The 18176-nt window shown below is 43.2% G+C and overlaps 1 protein-coding gene across 1 annotated transcript in view; it reads left to right on the top strand.

Moving 5' to 3' along the window:
- The window catches only part of LOC128641173 (pre-B-cell leukemia transcription factor 1), a 354783-nt gene that overhangs the window by 215685 nt on the left and 120922 nt on the right, over positions 1-18176 (top strand). The window contains exon 5 of the mRNA XM_053693741.1: positions 7932-8003. Within this exon, the coding sequence (XP_053549716.1) occupies positions 7932-8003 (72 nt within the window). The remainder of the gene's footprint in view (positions 1-7931; positions 8004-18176) is intronic.

An 18176-nucleotide genomic window follows, 5' to 3' on the forward strand; every position in this document is an offset into this window, starting at 1 on the left:
GTCTTTAAAAAATTTATCAGCAGAGGAATCTGACGAGGGGGAAGTTATGCCGACTAAGTCTCCCCACATGTCAGATCCTTTGACTCCCGCTCAAGGGACTCACGCTCAAATGGCGCCAAGTACATCCAGGGCGCCCATAGCGTTTACTTTACAAGACATGGCGGCAGTCATGGATAATACACTGTCAGCGGTATTAGCCAGACTACCTGAATTTAGAGGAAAGCGAGATAGCTCTGGAGTTAGACGAAATACAGAGCATACTGACGCTTTAAGAGCTATGTCTCATACTGCCTCACAATATGCAGAAGCTGAAGGAGAGCTTCTTTCTGTGGGTGATGTTTCTGACTCAGGGAAGATGATGCAACCTGATTCTGATATTTCTACATTTAAATTTAAGCTTGAACACCTCCGCGTGTTACTCAGGGAGGTTTTAACTGCTCTGAATGACTGTGATACAATTGCAGTGCCAGAGAAATTGTGTAGACTGGATAAATACTATGCAGTGCCATTGTGCACTGATGTTTTGCCAATACCTAAAAGGTTTACAGAAATTATTGCTAAGGAATGGGATAGACCAGGTGTGCCGTTCTCTCCCCTCCTATTTTTAGAAATATGTTTCCAATAGACGCCACCACACGGGACTTATGGCAGACAGTTCCTAAGGTGGAGGGAGCAGTTTCTACTCTAGCAAAGCTTACTACTATCCCTGTCGAGGACAGTTGTGCTTTCTTAGATCCAATGGATAAAAAGTTAGAGGGTTACCTTAAGAAAATGTTTATTCAACAAGGTTTTATCCTACAGCCCCTTGCATTCATTGCTCCTGTCACTGCTGCTGCGGCGTTCTGGTTTGAGTCTCTGGAAGAGGCTTTACAGGTAGCGACTCCATTGGATGACATACTTGACAAGCTTAGAGCACTTAAGCTAGCCAATTCTTTTGTTTCTGATGCCATTGTTCATTTGACTAAACTAACGGCTAAGAATTCTGGTTTTGCTATCCAGGCGCGCAGAGCGCTATGGCTTAAATCATGGTCAGCTGACGTTACTTCAAAGTCTAAGCTGCTTAACATTCCCTTCAAGGGGCAGACCCTATTCGGCCTGGTTTGAAGGAGATTATTGCTGATATCACTGGAGGAAAAGGTCATGCCCTTCCTCAGGATAGGTCCAAATCAAGGGCCAAACAGTCGAATTTTCGTGCCTTTCGAAACTTCAAGGCAAGTGCGGCATCAACTTCCTCTAATGCAAAACAAGAGGGAACTTTTGCTCAGTCCAAGACGGTCTGGAGACCTAACCAGACCTGGAACAAGGGTAAGCAGGCCAAAAAGCTTGCTGCTGCCTCTAAGACAGCATGAAGGAACGGCCCCCTATCCGGTAACGGATCTAGTAGGGGGCAGACTTTTGCTTTTCGCCCAGGCGTGGGCAAGAGATGTACAGGATCCCTGGGCGTTGGAAATTATATCCCAGGGATATCTTCTGGACTTCAAGGCTTCCCCCCCAAAGGGAGATTTCACCTTTCTCAATTATCTGCAAACCAGATAAAGAGAGAGGCATTCTTACACTGTGTACAAGACCTCCTAGTTATGGGAGTGATCCATCCAGTTCCAAAGGAGGAACAGGGACAGGGATTTTACTCAAATCTGTTTGTGGTTCCCAAAAAAGAGGGAACCTTCAGACCAATTTTGGATCTAAAGATCTTAAACAAATTCCTCAGAGTTCCATCATTCAAGATGGAGACTATTCGTACCATCCTACCTATGATCCAGGAGGGTCAATACATGACTACAGTGGATTTAAAGGATGCTTATCTTCACATTGCGATACACAAAGATCATCATCGGTTTCTCAGGTTTGCCTTCCTAGACAGGCATTACCAGTTTGTAGCTCTTCCCTTTGGGTTAGCTACAGCCCCAAGAATTTTTACGAAGGTTCTGGGGTCGCTTCTGGCGGTCCTAAGGCCGCGGGGCATAGCAGTGGTCCTTTATTTAGACGACATCCTGATTCAGGCGTCAAACTTCCAAGTTGCCAAGTCTCATACGGACATAGTGTTGGCATTTCTGAGGTCGCATGGGTGGAAGGTGAACGAGGAAAAGAGTTCTCTATCCCCCCTCACAAGACTTTCCTTCCTAGCGACTCTGATAGATTCTGTAGAAATGAAAATTTACCTGACGGAGTCCAGGTTATCAAAACTTCTAAATTCCTGCCGTGTTCTTTATTCCATTCCTCGCCCTTCGGTGGCTCAGTGCATGGAAGTAATCGGCTTAATGGTAGCGGCAATGGACATAGTGCCGTTTGCACGCCTACATTTCAGACCGCTACAACTCTGCATGCTCAGTCAGTGGAATGGGTATTACACAGATTTGTCCCCTCTACTAAATCTAGATCAAGAGACCAGGGATTCTCTTCTCTGGTGGCTATCTCGGGTCCATCTGTCCAAAGGTATGACCTTTCGCAGGCCAGATTGGACAATTGTAACGACAGATGCCAGCCTTCTAGGTTGGGGTGCAGTCTGGAACTTCCTGAAGGCCCAGGGATCGTGGACTCAGGAGGAGTCACTTCTTCCAATAAACATTCTGGAACTAAGAGAGATATTCAATGCTCTTCAGGCTTGGCCTCAGCTAGCGACAATGAGGTTCATCAGATTTCAGTCGGACAACATCACGACTGTGGCTTACATCAACCATCAAGGGGGAACAAGCAGTTCCCTAGCGATGTTAGAAGTCTCAAAGATAATTCGCTGGGCGGAGATTCACTCTTGCCACCTATCAGCTATCCATATCCCAGGGGTAGAGAACTGGGAGGCGGATTTTCTAAGTCAACATACTTTTCATCCGGGGGAGTGGGAACTCCATCCGGAGGTGTTTGCACAATTGGTTCATCGTTGGGGCAAACCAGAACTGGATCTCATGGCGTCTCGCCAGAACGCCAAGCTTCCTTGTTACGGATCCAGGTCCAGGGATCCCAAGGCAACGCTGATAGAAGCTCTAGCAGCGCCTTGGTCCTTCAACCTGGCTTATGTGTTTCCACCGTTTCCTCTGCTCCCTCGTCTGATTGCCAAAATCAAGCAGGAGAGAGCATCGGTGATCTTGATAGCGCCTGCGTGTCCACGCAGGACTTGGTATGCAGATCTGGTGGACATCTCATCCTTTCCACCATGGACTCTGCCGCTGAGACAGGACCTTCTACTTCAAGGTCCTTTCAACCATCCAAATCTAATTTCTCTGAGGCTGACTGCCTGGAGATTGAACGCTTGATTTTATCAAAGCGTGGTTTCTCCGAGTCAGTCATTGATACCTTAATTCAGGCACGAAAGCCTGTCACCAGGAAAATCTATCATAAGATATGGCGTCAATATCTTTATTGGTGTGAATCCAAGGGCTACTCATGGAGTAAGGTCAGGATTCCCAGGATATTATCTTTTCTCCAAGAAGGATTGGAGAAAGGATTGTCAGCTAGTTCCTTAAAGGGACAGATTTCTTCACTATCTATTCTTTTGCACAAGCGTCTGGCGGATGTCCCAGACGTTCAGGCACTTTGTCAGGCTTTAGTTAGAATCAAGCCTGTGTTTAAACCTGTTGCTCCACCTTGGAGCTTAAATTTGGCTCTTAAAGTTCTTCCGTTTGAACCTCTTCATTCCATAGATGTCAAACTTTTATCTTGGAAAGTTATTTTTTTGGTAGCTATTTCCTCGGCTCGTAGAGTTTCCGAGTTATCTGCCTTACAATGTGATTCTCCTTATCTGATCTTCCATGCAGATAAGGTAGTCCTGCGTACCAAACCTGGGTTTTTACCTAAGGTGGTATCTAATAAGAATATCAATCAAAAGATTGTTGTTCCGTCTTTGTGTCCTAATTCTTCTTCAAAGAAGGAACGTCTATTACACAATCTGGACATGGTTCGTGCTTTAAAGTTTTACTTACAAGCTACTAAAGATTTTCGTCAAACATCTGCTTTGTTTGTTGTCTACTCTGGACAGAGGAGAGGTCAAAAGGCTTCGGCAACCCCTCTTTCTTTTTGGCTAAGAAGCATAATCCGCTTAGCCTATGAGACTGCTGGCCAGCAGCCTCCAGAAAGGATTACAGCTCATTCTACTAAAGCTGTGGCTTCCACATGGGCCTTTAAAAATGAGGCTTCTGTTGAACAGATTTGCAAGGCGGCGACTTGGTCTTCGCTTCATACTTTTTCCAAATTCTACAAATTTGATACTTTTGCTTCTTCGGAGGCTATTTTTGGGAGAAAGGTTTTACAGGCAGTGGTACCTTCCGTTTAAGTACCTGCCTTGTCCCTCCCTTCATCCGTGTACTTTAGCTTTGGTATTGGTATCCCACAAGTAATGGATGATCCGTGAACTGGATACACCTTACAAGAGAAAACATAATTTATGCTTACCTGATAAATTTATTTCTCTTGTGGTGTATCCAGTCCACGGCCCGCCCTGTCATTTTAAGGCAGGTATTTTTTAATCTTACAACTTCCTGTTGGGAAGGAGAATATCCCACAAGTAATGGATGATCCGTGGACTGGATACACCACAAGAGAAATAAATTTATCAGGTAAGCATAAATTATGTTTTTCAACAAGCAAACTCTCATACAGAGAACGGTTGTCTTTTCTACTTTCCCACGGATGGAAAGTGAATCTGCAAAAGAGTTCCCTTGTTCCAGCTACAAGGGTGGTTTTCTTAGGGACCATTATAGATTCCCTATCTATGAAAAAATTTCTGACAGAGGTCAGAAAATCCAAAATTATTTCCTCTTGCCTCTCTCTGCAGTCTACTGTTCAGCCATCAGTGGCTCAGTCTATGGAGGTAATTGGTCTGATGGTCGCTTCCATGGACATCATTCCCTTTGCTCAATTCCATTTGAGAGCTCTGCAATTATGCATGATCAGACAATGGAGCAGAGACCATTCAGATCTGTCTCAGAGGAAAGATCTAGACCAGTTGACAAGAGACTCTCGTGGTGGCTTTCTCAAGAGCATCTGTCTTGTGGCACATGCTTCCGGAGACCTTCGTGGGTGATTGTAACCACGGACGCCAGCCTGCTGGGCTGGGGAGTAGTCTGGGACTCGTTAAAGGCACAGAGTCTATGAACTCGGGAGTAGTCTACTCTCCCCATAAATATCTTGGAGTTGAGAACGATTTACTATGCTCTGATGGCTTGACCTCAGTTGTCCTTAGCCCAGTTTTTCAGGTTCCAGTCGGACAATGTCACCTCTATCAATCACCAGGAAGGAACTCTGAGTTACTTATTAATGAAGGAGGTGGCTCGGATTGTTCAGTGAGTGGAATCCCACAATTGCTGTCTTTCTGCCATCCACAGGTGTTGACAACTGGGTAGCAGACTTCTTAAGCAGACAGACATTTCATCCCGGGGAGTGGGCACTCCATCCGGAGGTGTTCTTCAGGTTAACCCTCAATTGGAGGATGCCGGAGTTGGATCTGATGGCGTCTCGGCAGAACGCCTAGCTTCCAAGGTAAGGTTCAAGGTTGAGAGATCTGGCATATCTGTTTGCTCTCCTTCAACGAGTCATTTCGCATATCATTCAGGATAATTCTAATTGCTCCTGTGTGGCCTCGCAGGATCTGGTATGCAGACTTAGTGAAAATTTCATCTCTTCCACCTTGGAGGCTGCCTCTGAGGAAGGACTTTCTAACTCAGGGTCCATTGCTTCATCCAAATCTCGTTTCTCTGAAGGTGACTGCTTGGAGATTGAATGCTTAGTTCTGTCTAAGCGTGTTTTTTCTTATTCGGTCATTGAGACCATGGTTCAGGCTCGCAAGCCTGTTACTAGAAAGATTTACCATAAGGTATGGCGTAAATACCTTTATTGGTGCAAGTCCAAGGGCTACTCTTGGAGTAGGGTCAGGATTCCTAGGATTTTGTCTTTTCTCCAGGAAAGTCTAGAGAAAGTATTGTCAGCCAATTCTCTGAAAGGTCAGATTGCTGCATTATCTATTTTGTTGCATAAATGTCTGGCGGATGTGCCAGATGTTCAATCCTTTTGTCAGGCCCTGGTCAGAATCAGGCCTGTGTTTAAGTCTGTTGCTCCTCCTTGGAGCCTTAACCTTGTTCTTAAAGTTTTGCAGCAGGCTCCATTTGAGCCTTTGCATTCCATAGATATTAAGTTGTTATCTTGGAAGATTTTGTTTCTTATTGCTATTTCTTCTGCTCAGAGAGTATCGGAACTCTCGGCTTTACAGTGTGATTCGCCTTACCTTATTTTTCATGCTGACAAGGCGGTTCTTCGTACTAAGTTGGGTTTTCTTCCTAAAGTGGTTTCGGATAGAAATATTAATCAGGAAATTGTTGTGCCTTCTCTATGTCCTAATCCTCCTTCTCAAAAGGAACGTTTGTTGCACAACTTGGATGTTGTGCATGCTCTGAAATTCTACCTACAGGCAACTAAGGATTTTCGCCAGTCCTCTGCCCTGTTTGTTTGTTTCTCTGGAAGGCGTAAAGGTCAGAAAGCTACTGCTACTTCTCTTTCTCTCTGGTTGAGAAGTATAATTCATTTTGCTTATGAGACTGCTGGTCAGCAGCCTCCTGAGAGACTTACGGCTCATTCCACAAGGGATGTCTCCTCTTCTTGGGCTTTCAAAAATGAAGCTTCTGTGGAACAGATTTGCATGGCTGCAACTTGGTCCTCTCTGCATACTTTTTCCAAATTTGATACTTTTGCCTAGGCTGAGGCTTCTTTTGGAAGACAGGTTCTTCAAGTGGTGGTGCCTTCTGTTTAGGTTTGCTTGTCTAGTTCTCCCTCCCTAGTCATCTGTGTCCTCTAGCTTGGGTATTGGTTCCCACTAGTAATTGATGATGTTGTGTACGTTCCATATCTTAGGAAAGAAAACAAAATGTATGCTTACCTGATAAATTTCTTTTTTTCCGGATAGGGAGAGTCCATGACCCCACCCTTAAATTTTAGACAGTTATTTTTTTACTAAACCTCAAGCACCTCTACACCTTTGTGTTATTCCTTTTTTCCATTTTCCTTTTGGTCAAATGACTTGGGATTATGGGTAGGGGAGTGACACTTAACAGCTTTGCTGTGGTGCTCTTTGTCTCCTCCTGCTGGCCAGGAGTGATATTCCCACTAGTAATTGATGATGTTGTGGACTCACCATATCCGGAAATAAATTAATTTATCAGGTAAGCATAAATTTAGTTTTTCTGTCATTCAAAAAAAAGTTATATATTCCAATAGTGAAGGAAAATATGAGCTTATTAATCAAAGATCTATTCAAATATCATGATATACATTTTCAATGAGTTTTGAACCACACAAAGATGTTATCTTAGACAGTGGCAATGTAAATTATATCAGGTCATACTTGCTATAACTTCCAAATCTTGGCTCAGTTCCCTAAGTAGCATTCTCCATATTGAACATAGAATGAAAGACTCTGGCTGGAAGTGGAACTCATACCATCTGGATACCAGGAGTTTTAGGTTTCTGTCCATCCTCCCTTAAGGGAAATAGTCTTTGTTGGTGAGTTTAGCCAAGATATGGCAGTTATGGTAAGTATGACATCACACATTACTATGTAAGAGAGGGGGATATGGCAGTTATGGTAAATATGACATCACACATTACTATGTAAGAGAGGGGGATATGGCAGTTATGGTAAATATGACATCACACATTACTATGTAAGAGAGGGGGATATGGCAGTTATGGTAAGTATGACATCACACATTACTATGTAAGAGAGGGGCATAAACACCAGATGTTATATTTCTAATTGAACATTATTAACTTTTTTCAGAAATAAGGTTAACACCCAAGTACATGAGCAAATTGTTTTTGTCTAAATAGCTTGCATGTTAGGCCGTCCCATCTTCCAACAAAATAAATGTCACCAGAGTTCCATTTGTATTGTCAACTAACCTTTTGCTGCCCTTGCCACTCAAAACATGCTCGTTTTGTGTTTCATCCAGGAAGCAAACAGACGTCACGAGGGGCAGAGCAACCACAAAACAAAATACAGTTCCTGTCACCGCAGAGCCTTGGTTAGTATGCATGATCTGTGGAATGTGTGCACATAATTTGCTTTGTTTTACTTTTTTACTTCAGCTGTATTGTATTTCTCATCAACATCTGTTTGTGACCATCATTAGTAGGCCTGGGGAAATTGCAGATTCAGTATTTGTTTGCTAAATAGGGTTAAAAAGCACTGAATGCCACTACCTGCGGCCATATTTGGTATTTTTTTTTAGTAAACGAATGCTGAATCTGAAATTTACTCATGCCTAGTCATTAGTGTACCTTTGGTATGGGGAGGCAATTGGTTTGTTAGCAGTCAACCATAGCAGGGTTCTACAACTTCACACAAATGGTCTGCTGACCTAAGGATCTAGCTCATTATCTAAGAGATCCTTCTAATTTTTTTAAAGCAAATTGTATCTTGTGAGCTATGCGGGGCTCTGTATGTGAAGGAGTGGCAGTACATTACAATATAATGCTATAGTGATCTCCCTCCATGGTGGCGAGCTTTTGTCCATTGGGTCATTTGTTCTAATCTTTGTTACCGGAACTCGGAAAGTGCATGAAAAAAGTTATTCAGATAGTGCCTCCAATCTATAAATTCCATGTAAATGTTAACGATACACAGCAGTGTGTACTAGTTCTCAGTAGTATTGTACCCTACTTTTATATAGCCTCTCTTAATGCTGCATAGGTCAAAATGCAACTTATGATTGAGATTCTTTTCTCTACCGTGAGCACAAAAGTAACTTCTGAAACTGAACTTCCTAAGCTGTATCTGCTTGATCAGTCTCTTTCCCAGGTATAGAGTATTTGGAGGAAGCCCTGGACTTATCTTTGGTCAGCAATTAGAAATTTTGGCTTCATGCCATTCAAGTAGATGTCACTTATATAACATCTTGTAGGTGAGTCATAGAAACATAGAATCATCTTTTTCGACGGCAGATAATAACCAATGTAAACTTATCCAATTAGCCTTATGTTTATCCTAGACATTAATTAGTATGAAGGATAACCTTATGCTTACCCTAGGCATTAATTAGTATGTATGATAGCCTTATGCTTATCCTGTGCATTAATTTGTTTGTAGGATAGCCTTATGCTTATCCTAGGCATTAATTAGTATGTAGGATAGTCTTATACTTATCCCAGGCATTAATTAGTAATAGGATAGCCTTATGTTTATCCCAGGCAGTATTTAGTTCATAGGATAGCCTTATGCTTATCCCAGGCATTAGTTAGTATGTAGACTAGCCTTATGCTTATCCCAGACATTAATTAGTACGTAGGATAGTCTTATTCTTATCACAGGCATTAATTAGTACGTATGATAGCCTTATGTTTATCCCAGGCAGTTATTAGTTCATAGGATAGCCTTATGCCTAACCCAGGCATTAGTTAGTATGTAGAATAGCCTTATGCCTAACCCAGGCATTAGTTAGTATGTAGAATAGCCTTATGCTTATCCCAGGCATTAATTAGTATGTAATATAGTCTTATGCTTATCCCAGTCATTAATTAGTAGGTAGGATTGCCTTATGCTTATCCCAGGCATTAATTAGTACGTAGGATATCCTTATGCTTATCACAGGCATTAATTAGTAATAGGATAACCTTATGCTTATCACAGACATTAATTAGTAATAGGATAGTCATATGCTTATCACAGTCCTTAATTAGTAATAGGATAGCCTTATGCTTATCACAGTCCTTAATTAGTAATAGGATAGCCTTATGCTTATCACAGGCTTTAATTAGTAATAGGATAGCCTTATGTTTATCACAGGCATTAATTGGTAATAGTATAGCCTTATGCTCATCACAGTCGTTAATTAGTAATAGGATAGCCTTATGCTTATCACAGGCATTAATTAGTAATAGGACAGTTATATGCTTATCATAGTAGTTAATTAGTAATAGGATAGACTTATGTTTATCACAGACATTAATTAGTATGAAGGGATAGCCTTATGCTTATCACAGGTTTTAATTAGTAATAGGATAAGCCTCACAGGCATTAATTATTAATAGGATAGGATATTTTACTAGTCTATTTTTTTTCTTTCTCAGGTCCACATAGGAGCCAAAAAGCTACAGCTGTTTCCCTGTCTTCTTGGTTTAAGATCTTATTTCATAAAGCTTTTTTGGAGGTGGCTATAACTTCCCTTGATGCTTAACAGCTCATTATGGGGCAAATTACAAGTGGCGTGCTAAATACTTTTCTCTTGTTAAGTGTAGTCAGTCCACGGGTCATCCATTACTTATGGAATATATCTCTTCCTAACAGGAAGCTGCAAGAGGATCACCCAGCAGAGCTGCTACATAGCTCCTCCCCTCACATGTCATATTCAGTCATTCTCTTGCAGCCTAACTAGATAGGTCGCTGTGAGAGGTCTGTGGTGTTTTTTTAACTTAGTTTATTTCTACAATCAAAAGTTTGTTATTTTAAATGGCACCGGAGTGTGCTGTTTATTCTCAGGCAGCATTAGAAGAAGAATCTGCCTGCGTTTTCTATGATCTTAGCAGACGTAACTAAGATCCACTGGCTGTTCTCATCTGAGGAGTGAGGTAACTTCAGAGAAGGGGAATAGCATGCAGGGCCCCCCTGCAAATGAGGTATGTGCAGTAATTATTTTTCTGAGGAATGGAATTGACTGAGAAAATACTGCTGATACCAATGTAAAGTAAGTTCAGCCTTAAATGCAGTGGTAGCGACTGGTATTAGGCTGATGAGTGTGTGTACACTGAATGTATTTTTCTAAGGAATGGAATTGACTCTGAAAATACTGTTAATACTGAAATAATGTATGAGCCTTAACTGCAGTAAAAGCGACTGGTAGCAGGCTTATTAATAACAATTCATAACTTTTCAAATGTATGTTTAAAACGTTTACTGGCATGTTAATCGTTTTTTTGTGAGGTACTTGGTGATAAAACTTATTGGGGCATGATTTTTACCACATGGCCATCTTTGTTTTCTGCATAGAAACAGTTTTCTGAGCTTCCCCACTGTTGTAATATGAGTGGGAGGGGCCTATTTTAGCGCTTTTTTGCGCAGTAAAAATTCAGTCACAATCTGTCTACTTCATCCTCCATGATCCAGATCGTCTCTAGAGAGCTCAGGGGTCTTCAAAATTCATTTTGAGGGAGGTAATCAGTCACAGCAGACCTGTGACAGTGTGTTTTGACTGTGAGAAAAACGTTAATTATTAAATTGTTAATCCGTTTTTGGGTATTAAGGGGTTAATCATCCATTTGCTGGTGGGTGCAATCCTTTGCTAACTTAATACATTTACTGTGAAAAATTGGTTGCTATAACTATTTTGGTTCATTGTTATTTCAACTGTGACAGCTTTTTGTGCTTCTTAAAGGCACAGTAGCGTTTTTTATATTGCTTGTAAATTTATTTAGAAAAGTATTTCCAAGCTTGCTAGTCTCATTGCTAGTCTGTTTAAACATGTCTGACACAGATGAATCTCTTTGTTCACTATGTTTAAAGGCCAATGTGGAGCCCAATAGAAATTTATGTACTAATTACATTGATGCTACTTTAAATAAAAGTCAATCTTTACATGTAAAGAAATTATCACCAGACAACGAGGGGGAAGTTATGCCGACTAACTCTCCTCACGTGCAGGAACCTTCGCCTCCCGCTCAGGAGCTGCGTGATTTTGTGGCGCCAATTACATCAGGGAGGCCCTTACAAATCACTTTGCAAGACATGGCTACTGTTATGACAGAAGTATTATCTAAATTGCCAGAATTAAGAGGCAAGCGCGATAGCTCTGGGTTAAGGACAGAGCGCGCGGATGAGGTGAGAGCCATGTCAGATACTGCGTCACAGTTTGCAGAACGTGAAGACGGAGAGCTTCATTCTGTGGGTGACGGATCTGATCCAGGGAGACTGGATTCAGAGATTTCTAATTTTAAATTTAAGCTTGAGAACCTCTGCATATTGCTAGGGGAGGTATTAGCGGCTCTGAATGATTGTAACACGGTTGCAATTCCAGAAAAATTATGTAGGTTGGATAGATACTATGCGGTACCGGTGTGTACTGACGTGTTTCCTATACCTAAAAGGCTTACAGAGATTATTAGCAAGGAGTGGGATAGACCTGGTGTGCCCTTTTCCCCTCCTCCCATATTTAGGAAAATATTTCCTATAGACGCCACCACACGAGACTTATGGCAGACGGTCCCTAAGGTGGAGGGAGCAGTTTCTACTTTAGCTAAGCGTACCACTATCCCGGTGGAGGATAGTTGTGCCTTTTCAGATCCAATGGATAAGAAATTAGAGGGTTACCTTAAGAAAATGTTTGTTCAACAAGGTTTTATCTTACAGCCCCTTGCATGCATTGCGCCTGTCACTGCTGCGGCGGCATTCTGGTTTGAGTCTCTGGAAGAGGCCATTCGCACAGCTCCATTGGATGACATTATGAACAAGCTTAAAACACTTAAGCTAGCTAACGCATTTGTTTCTGATGCCGTCGTACATTTAACCAAACTTACGGCTAAGAACTCCGGATTCGCCATCCAAGCGCGCAGAGCGCTATGGCTTAAATCCTGGTCAGCTGACGTGACTTCTAAATCTAAATTGCTTAATATTCCTTTCAAAGGGCAGACCTTATTCGGGCCCGGCTTGAAAGAAATTATAGCTGACATTACGGAAGGTAAGGGCCATGCTCTACCTCAGGACAGGGCCAAATCAAAGGCCAAACAGTCTAATTTTCGTGCCTTTCGTAACTTCAAGGCTGGAGCAGCATCAACTTCCTCCGATCCAAAACAGGAAGGAGCTGTTGCTCGTTACAGGCAGGGCTGGAAAGTTAACCAGTCCTGGAACAAGGGCAAGCAGGCCAAGAAACCTGCTGCTGCCTCCAAGACAGCATGAAGAGAGGGCCCCCTATCCGGAAACGGATCTAGTGGGGGGCAGACTTTCTCTCTTCGCCCAGGCTTGGGCAAGAGATGTCCAGGATCTATGGGCGTTGGAGATCATATCTCAGGGATATCTCCTGGACTTCAAAACTTCTCCTCCACGGGGGAGATTTCATCTTTCAAGGTTATCAGCAAACCAAATAAAGAAAGAGGCGTTTCTACGCTGTGTACAAGACCTTTTACTAATGGGGGTGATCCACCCAGTTCCGCGGACGGAACACGGGCAGGGATTCTATTCAAATCTATTTGTGGTTCCCAAGAAAGAGGGAACCTTCAGACCAATCTTGGACTTAAAAATCCTAAACAAATTTCTAAGAGTTCCATCATTCAAAATGGAAACTATTCGAACCATCCTTCCCATGATCCAAGAGGGTCAGTATATGACCACAGTGGATTTAAAGGATGCCTACCTTCACATACCGATTCACAAGGATCATTATCGGTACCTAAGATTTGCTTTCCTAGACAGGCATTACCAGTTTGTAGCTCTTCCCTTCGGATTAGCTACGGCTCCAAGAATCTTTACAAAAGTTCTGGGCTCACTTCTGGCGGTACTAAGACCGCGAGGCATAGCGGTAACTCCGTACCTAGACGACATTCTGATACAAGCGTCAAGTTTTCAAACTGCCAAGTCTCATACAGAGATAGTTCTGGCATTTCTGAGGTTGCATGGGTGGAAGGTGAACGTGGAAAAGAGTTCTCTATTACCACTTACAAGAGTTCCCTTTCTAGGGACTCTTATAGATTCTGTAGAGATGAAAATTTACCTGACAGAGGCCAGGTTATCAAAACTTCTAAATGCTTGCTGTGTCCTTCATTCCATTCCACACCCGTCAGTAGCTCAGTGCATGGAAGTAATCGGCTTAATGGTAGCGGCAATGGACATAGTACCATTTGCGCGCCTGCATCTCAGACCGCTGCAATTGTGCATGCTAAGTCAGTGGAACGGGGATTACTCAGATTTGTCCCCCCTACTAAGTCTGGATCAAGAGACCAGAGATTCTCTTCTATGGTGGCTCTCTCTCGGCCACATCTGTCCAAGGGGATGACCTTTCGCAGGCCAGATTGGACGATTGTAACAACAGACGCCAGCCTTCTAGGCTGGGGCGCAGTCTGGAACTCCCTGAAAGCTCAGGGATTATGGATTCAGGAGGAGAAACTCCTCCCAATAAATATTCTGGAATTAAGAGCAATATTCAATGCTCTCCTAGCTTGGCCTCAGTTAGCAACTCTGAGGTTCATCAGATTTCAGTCGGACAACATCACGACTGTGGCTTACTTTAACCATCAAGGGGGAACCAGAAGTTCCCTAGCGATGTTGGAAGTCTCAAAGATAATTCGCTGGGCAGAGTCTCACTCTTGCCACCTGTCAGCGATTTACATCCCAGGCGTAGAGAACTGGGAGGCGGATTTTCTAAGTCGCCAGACTTTTCATCCGGGGGAGTGGGAACTTCATCTGGAGGTCTTTGCTCAACTGATTCTTCGTTGGGGCAAACCAGATCTGGATCTCATGGCGTCTCGCCAGAACGCCAAGCTTCCTTGTTACGGATCCAGGTCCAGGGACCCGGGAGCGGTGCTGATAGATGCTCTGACAGCCCCTTGGGTCTTCAACATGGCTTATGTGTTTCCACCATTCCCGATGCTTCCTCGTTTGATTGCCAAGATCAAACAGGAGAGAGCTTCGGTGATTCTGATAGCGCCTGCGTGGCCACGCAGGACCTGGTATGCAGACCTAGTGGACATGTCGTCCTGTCCACCGTGGTCTCTGCCTCTGAGACAGGACCTTCTAATTCAGGGTCCTTTCAAACATCCAAATCTAATTTCTCTGAGGCTGACTGCATGGAGATTGAACGCTTGATTCTATCAAAGCGTGGCTTCTCGGAGTCGGTTATTGATACCTTAATACAGGCTAGGAAGCCTGTTACCAGAAAAATTTACCATAAGATATGGCGTAAATATTTATATTGGTGCGAATCCAAGAGTTACTCATGGAGTAAGGTTAGGATTCCTAGGATATTGTCTTTTCTACAAGAGGGTTTAGAAAAGGGCTTATCTGCTAGTTCGTTAAAGGGACAGATTTCTGCTCTGTCTATTCTTCTACACAAACGTCTGGCTGAAGTTCCAGACGTTCAGGCTTTAACTAGGATTAAGCCTGTGTTTAAGACTGTTGCTCCGCCGTGGAGCTTAAACTTAGTTCTTAATGTTCTTCAAGGCATTCCATTTGAACCCCTTCATTCCATTGATATCAAGCTGTTATCCTGGAAAGTTTTGTTTTTGATGGCTATTTCCTCGGCTCGAAGAGTCTCTGAGTTATCTGCCTTACATTGTGATTCTCCTTATCTGATTTTTCATTCAGACAAGGTAGTTCTGCGTACTAAACCTGGGTTCTTACCTAAGGTAGTTACTAACAGGAATATCAATCAAGAGATTGTTGTTCCATCACTGTGTCCTAACCCTTCTTCAAAGAAGGAACGACTTTTGCATAATTTGAACGTAGTCCGTGCCCTGAAGTTCTATTTGCAGGCAACTAAAGATTTTCGTCAAACTTCTTCCCTGTTTGTCGTTTACTCTGGACAGAGAAGAGGTCAAAAGGCTTCGGCTACCTCTCTCTCTTTTTGGCTTCGTAGCATAATACGTTTAGCCTATGAGACTGCTGGACAGCAGCCTCCTGAAAGGATTACAGCTCATTCTACTAGAGCTGTGGCTTCCACCTGGGCCTTTAAAAATGAGGCCTCTGTTGAACAGATTTGCAAGGCTGCGACTTGGTCTTCGCTTCACACCTTTTCAAAATTTTACAAATTTGACACTTTTGCTTCTTCGGAGGCTATTTTTGGGAGAAAGGTACTTCAGGCAGTGGTTCCTTTTGTTTAATGTTCCTGCCTTTTCCCTCCCTTCATCCGTGTACTTTAGCTTTGGTATTGGTATTCCATAAGTAATGGATGACCCGTGGACTGACTACACTTAACAAGAGAAAACATAATTTATGCTTACCTGATAAATTTATTTCTCTTGTAGTGTAGTCAGTCCACGGCCCGCCCTGTCTTTAAGGCAGACCTAAATTTTAATTAAACTCCAGTCACCACTGCACCCTATGGTTTCTCCTTTCTCGTCTGCTTTGGTCGAATGACTGAATATGACATGTGAGGGGAGGAGCTATGTAGCAGCTCTGCTGGGTGATCCTCTTGCAGCTTCCTGTTAGGAAGAGATATATTCCATAAGTAATGGATGACCCGTGGACTGACTACACTACAAGAGAAATAAATTTATCAGGTAAGCATAAATTATGTTTTCTTTCATATAGGATGGTGGTAAGAGGCCATGATCCATCACTCCTGTGAATTACTCTTCCCTGCCACTAAAATGAGGCAAAAATTCCCAAACCCCAAGAGCTCTATAAAACCCCTGGCATCTCAGTCTTGTCTTTGCCACCACTGGAGGAGATTGAAGAATGAAGATGTGCGTTTGATTCTTCAGTGAGAGGTGTTCTCAGACCCTTTAACCCTTCGAGTTGAGGCCCAATTCCCCTCAGAGAACGGGATGTATTTGGAGTAAATGTATAGGTTTGCTCTTATTTCTTTTCCTACCTCATTTACTTGACTATACGTTAGACTGAGGTGCCAGGGAAGTGGGAGGGGTTTTATAGAGCTCCATTGGGTTTGGGAATGTTTGCCGCCTCCTAGTGGCAAGGAAGAGTAATTCCCAGGAGTTCTGGATCGCGGACCCTCACCACCATGTAAAAAATTAATTTATCAGGTAAGCATGAATTATATTTTTTTCTTCTTAAACGGGAAGAGTCCACAGCTGCATTCATTACTTTTGGGAATTCAGAACCTGGCCACCAGGAGCAGGCAAAGACACTCCAGCCAAAGGCTTAAATACCTCCCCCACTTCCCTCATCCCCCAGTCATTCTTTGCCTTTCATCACAGGAGGTTGGCAGAGAAGTTTCAGAAGATTGAAAGATAGTCTCTTATAGAGGGTAGTACTCTTCGAAATGGGACTGGAGTTTTAAGTATTCCTGTCAGTCTCTCAGTGACGGCATGGATGAAAGTTAGAGTCCAGAGATTCAGGGAGTGTTGTCTCTGCGAAACCATCCCGACTCATGTTAACAGCTCCTTGGCAATCAGCGTTGATAAGTTTCACTGCCTGCCTTTCTTCACTCAAGTCCATGTCAGAAGCGCTGCTACTATCTGTCACACTTGAAGGGCAGTGTTCCTGTTCCACGACGTGGATTCCGGTAAGATCATTTCATTTTATTTCCATATGTGAATGTAATGTTAACGAAAGAAGTTAGGGTCCCAGTGTGACTCCTTTATCTTAAAATGGAATCAAGGTTTAATATCTCCTGTGGGGGGTTATTGAACAGGGGGGACTTTAATCATGTTTGTTATATGATCTGTCTGCTAATGTGTAGTGATACTTGGGCTTATAGCTATTCGGAACATAACGGCCTTATAATCAGTCTGCGCGGTCCTTTTGGGCTGGCATGCCTTTTTCTGCGGGCTTACAAAGCGCACCTCGTGACCGGGCGTGGTCATATAATTCCATTTATGTACCCTGACCGAGTGGTGACAGAGAGAGTCTGTTCGTTGGTTGTCTGGTTCACAGGAGGTGGTGAGTGCCCCAGCCATTGGGGGTGTAAGGTGCTGTTAGTTTTAGTCCATATTTGCAATATCCAAGTTATGGAGGATTCTGATTTTTTAGAGACGGACATCTCCGACTCAGAGTATACGTCTTGTGAGGAGTATGAAATGGCTCAGGTTATCCATGCCCATCAGTTATTTTCTGATTGCCATTCTAGAGTACTCTCTTCTCCCGAACCAGGGAATGTAGAGTGTGTTGAGCCATCCGCCCTTGAGGATTCCATGTCCCGTGAGGCGCGTGCCCCAGAACCTTCTTTTGCTACGCAAGCAAGTGTCCCTAGGGCCGTTACTCCTTCTCCAGAATGCGACCTGTTTCCTCCAGAAGTTACGGCACGGTTCCGCATGGCCATATCTATGGCACTGGGGCATTTATATCTCCCAAGAGAAGTATTTTTAAGATACTGTCCGTGTTCTGTTAACCAGGGTCTGTCAAGCGCAAGATCACCTAAGTCAGTTTGACCTTCTGAGGAAGCGATGGCCTCTGAGGCTTCAGGGGTCCCTCCCTCGGGCCGGGGTCATCCATTGATCCGGCAGGGGAACATTTTGCCTTCCGTTATAGACTGGCTCATCTTCATGTTATACTAAGACATGTTTTGGCGGTTCTGGAGGATTCCGGTCCTACTGGG

This window comes from Bombina bombina, chromosome 10 (assembly GCF_027579735.1).
Source record: "Bombina bombina isolate aBomBom1 chromosome 10, aBomBom1.pri, whole genome shotgun sequence".
NCBI lineage: Eukaryota > Metazoa > Chordata > Amphibia > Anura > Bombinatoridae > Bombina > Bombina bombina.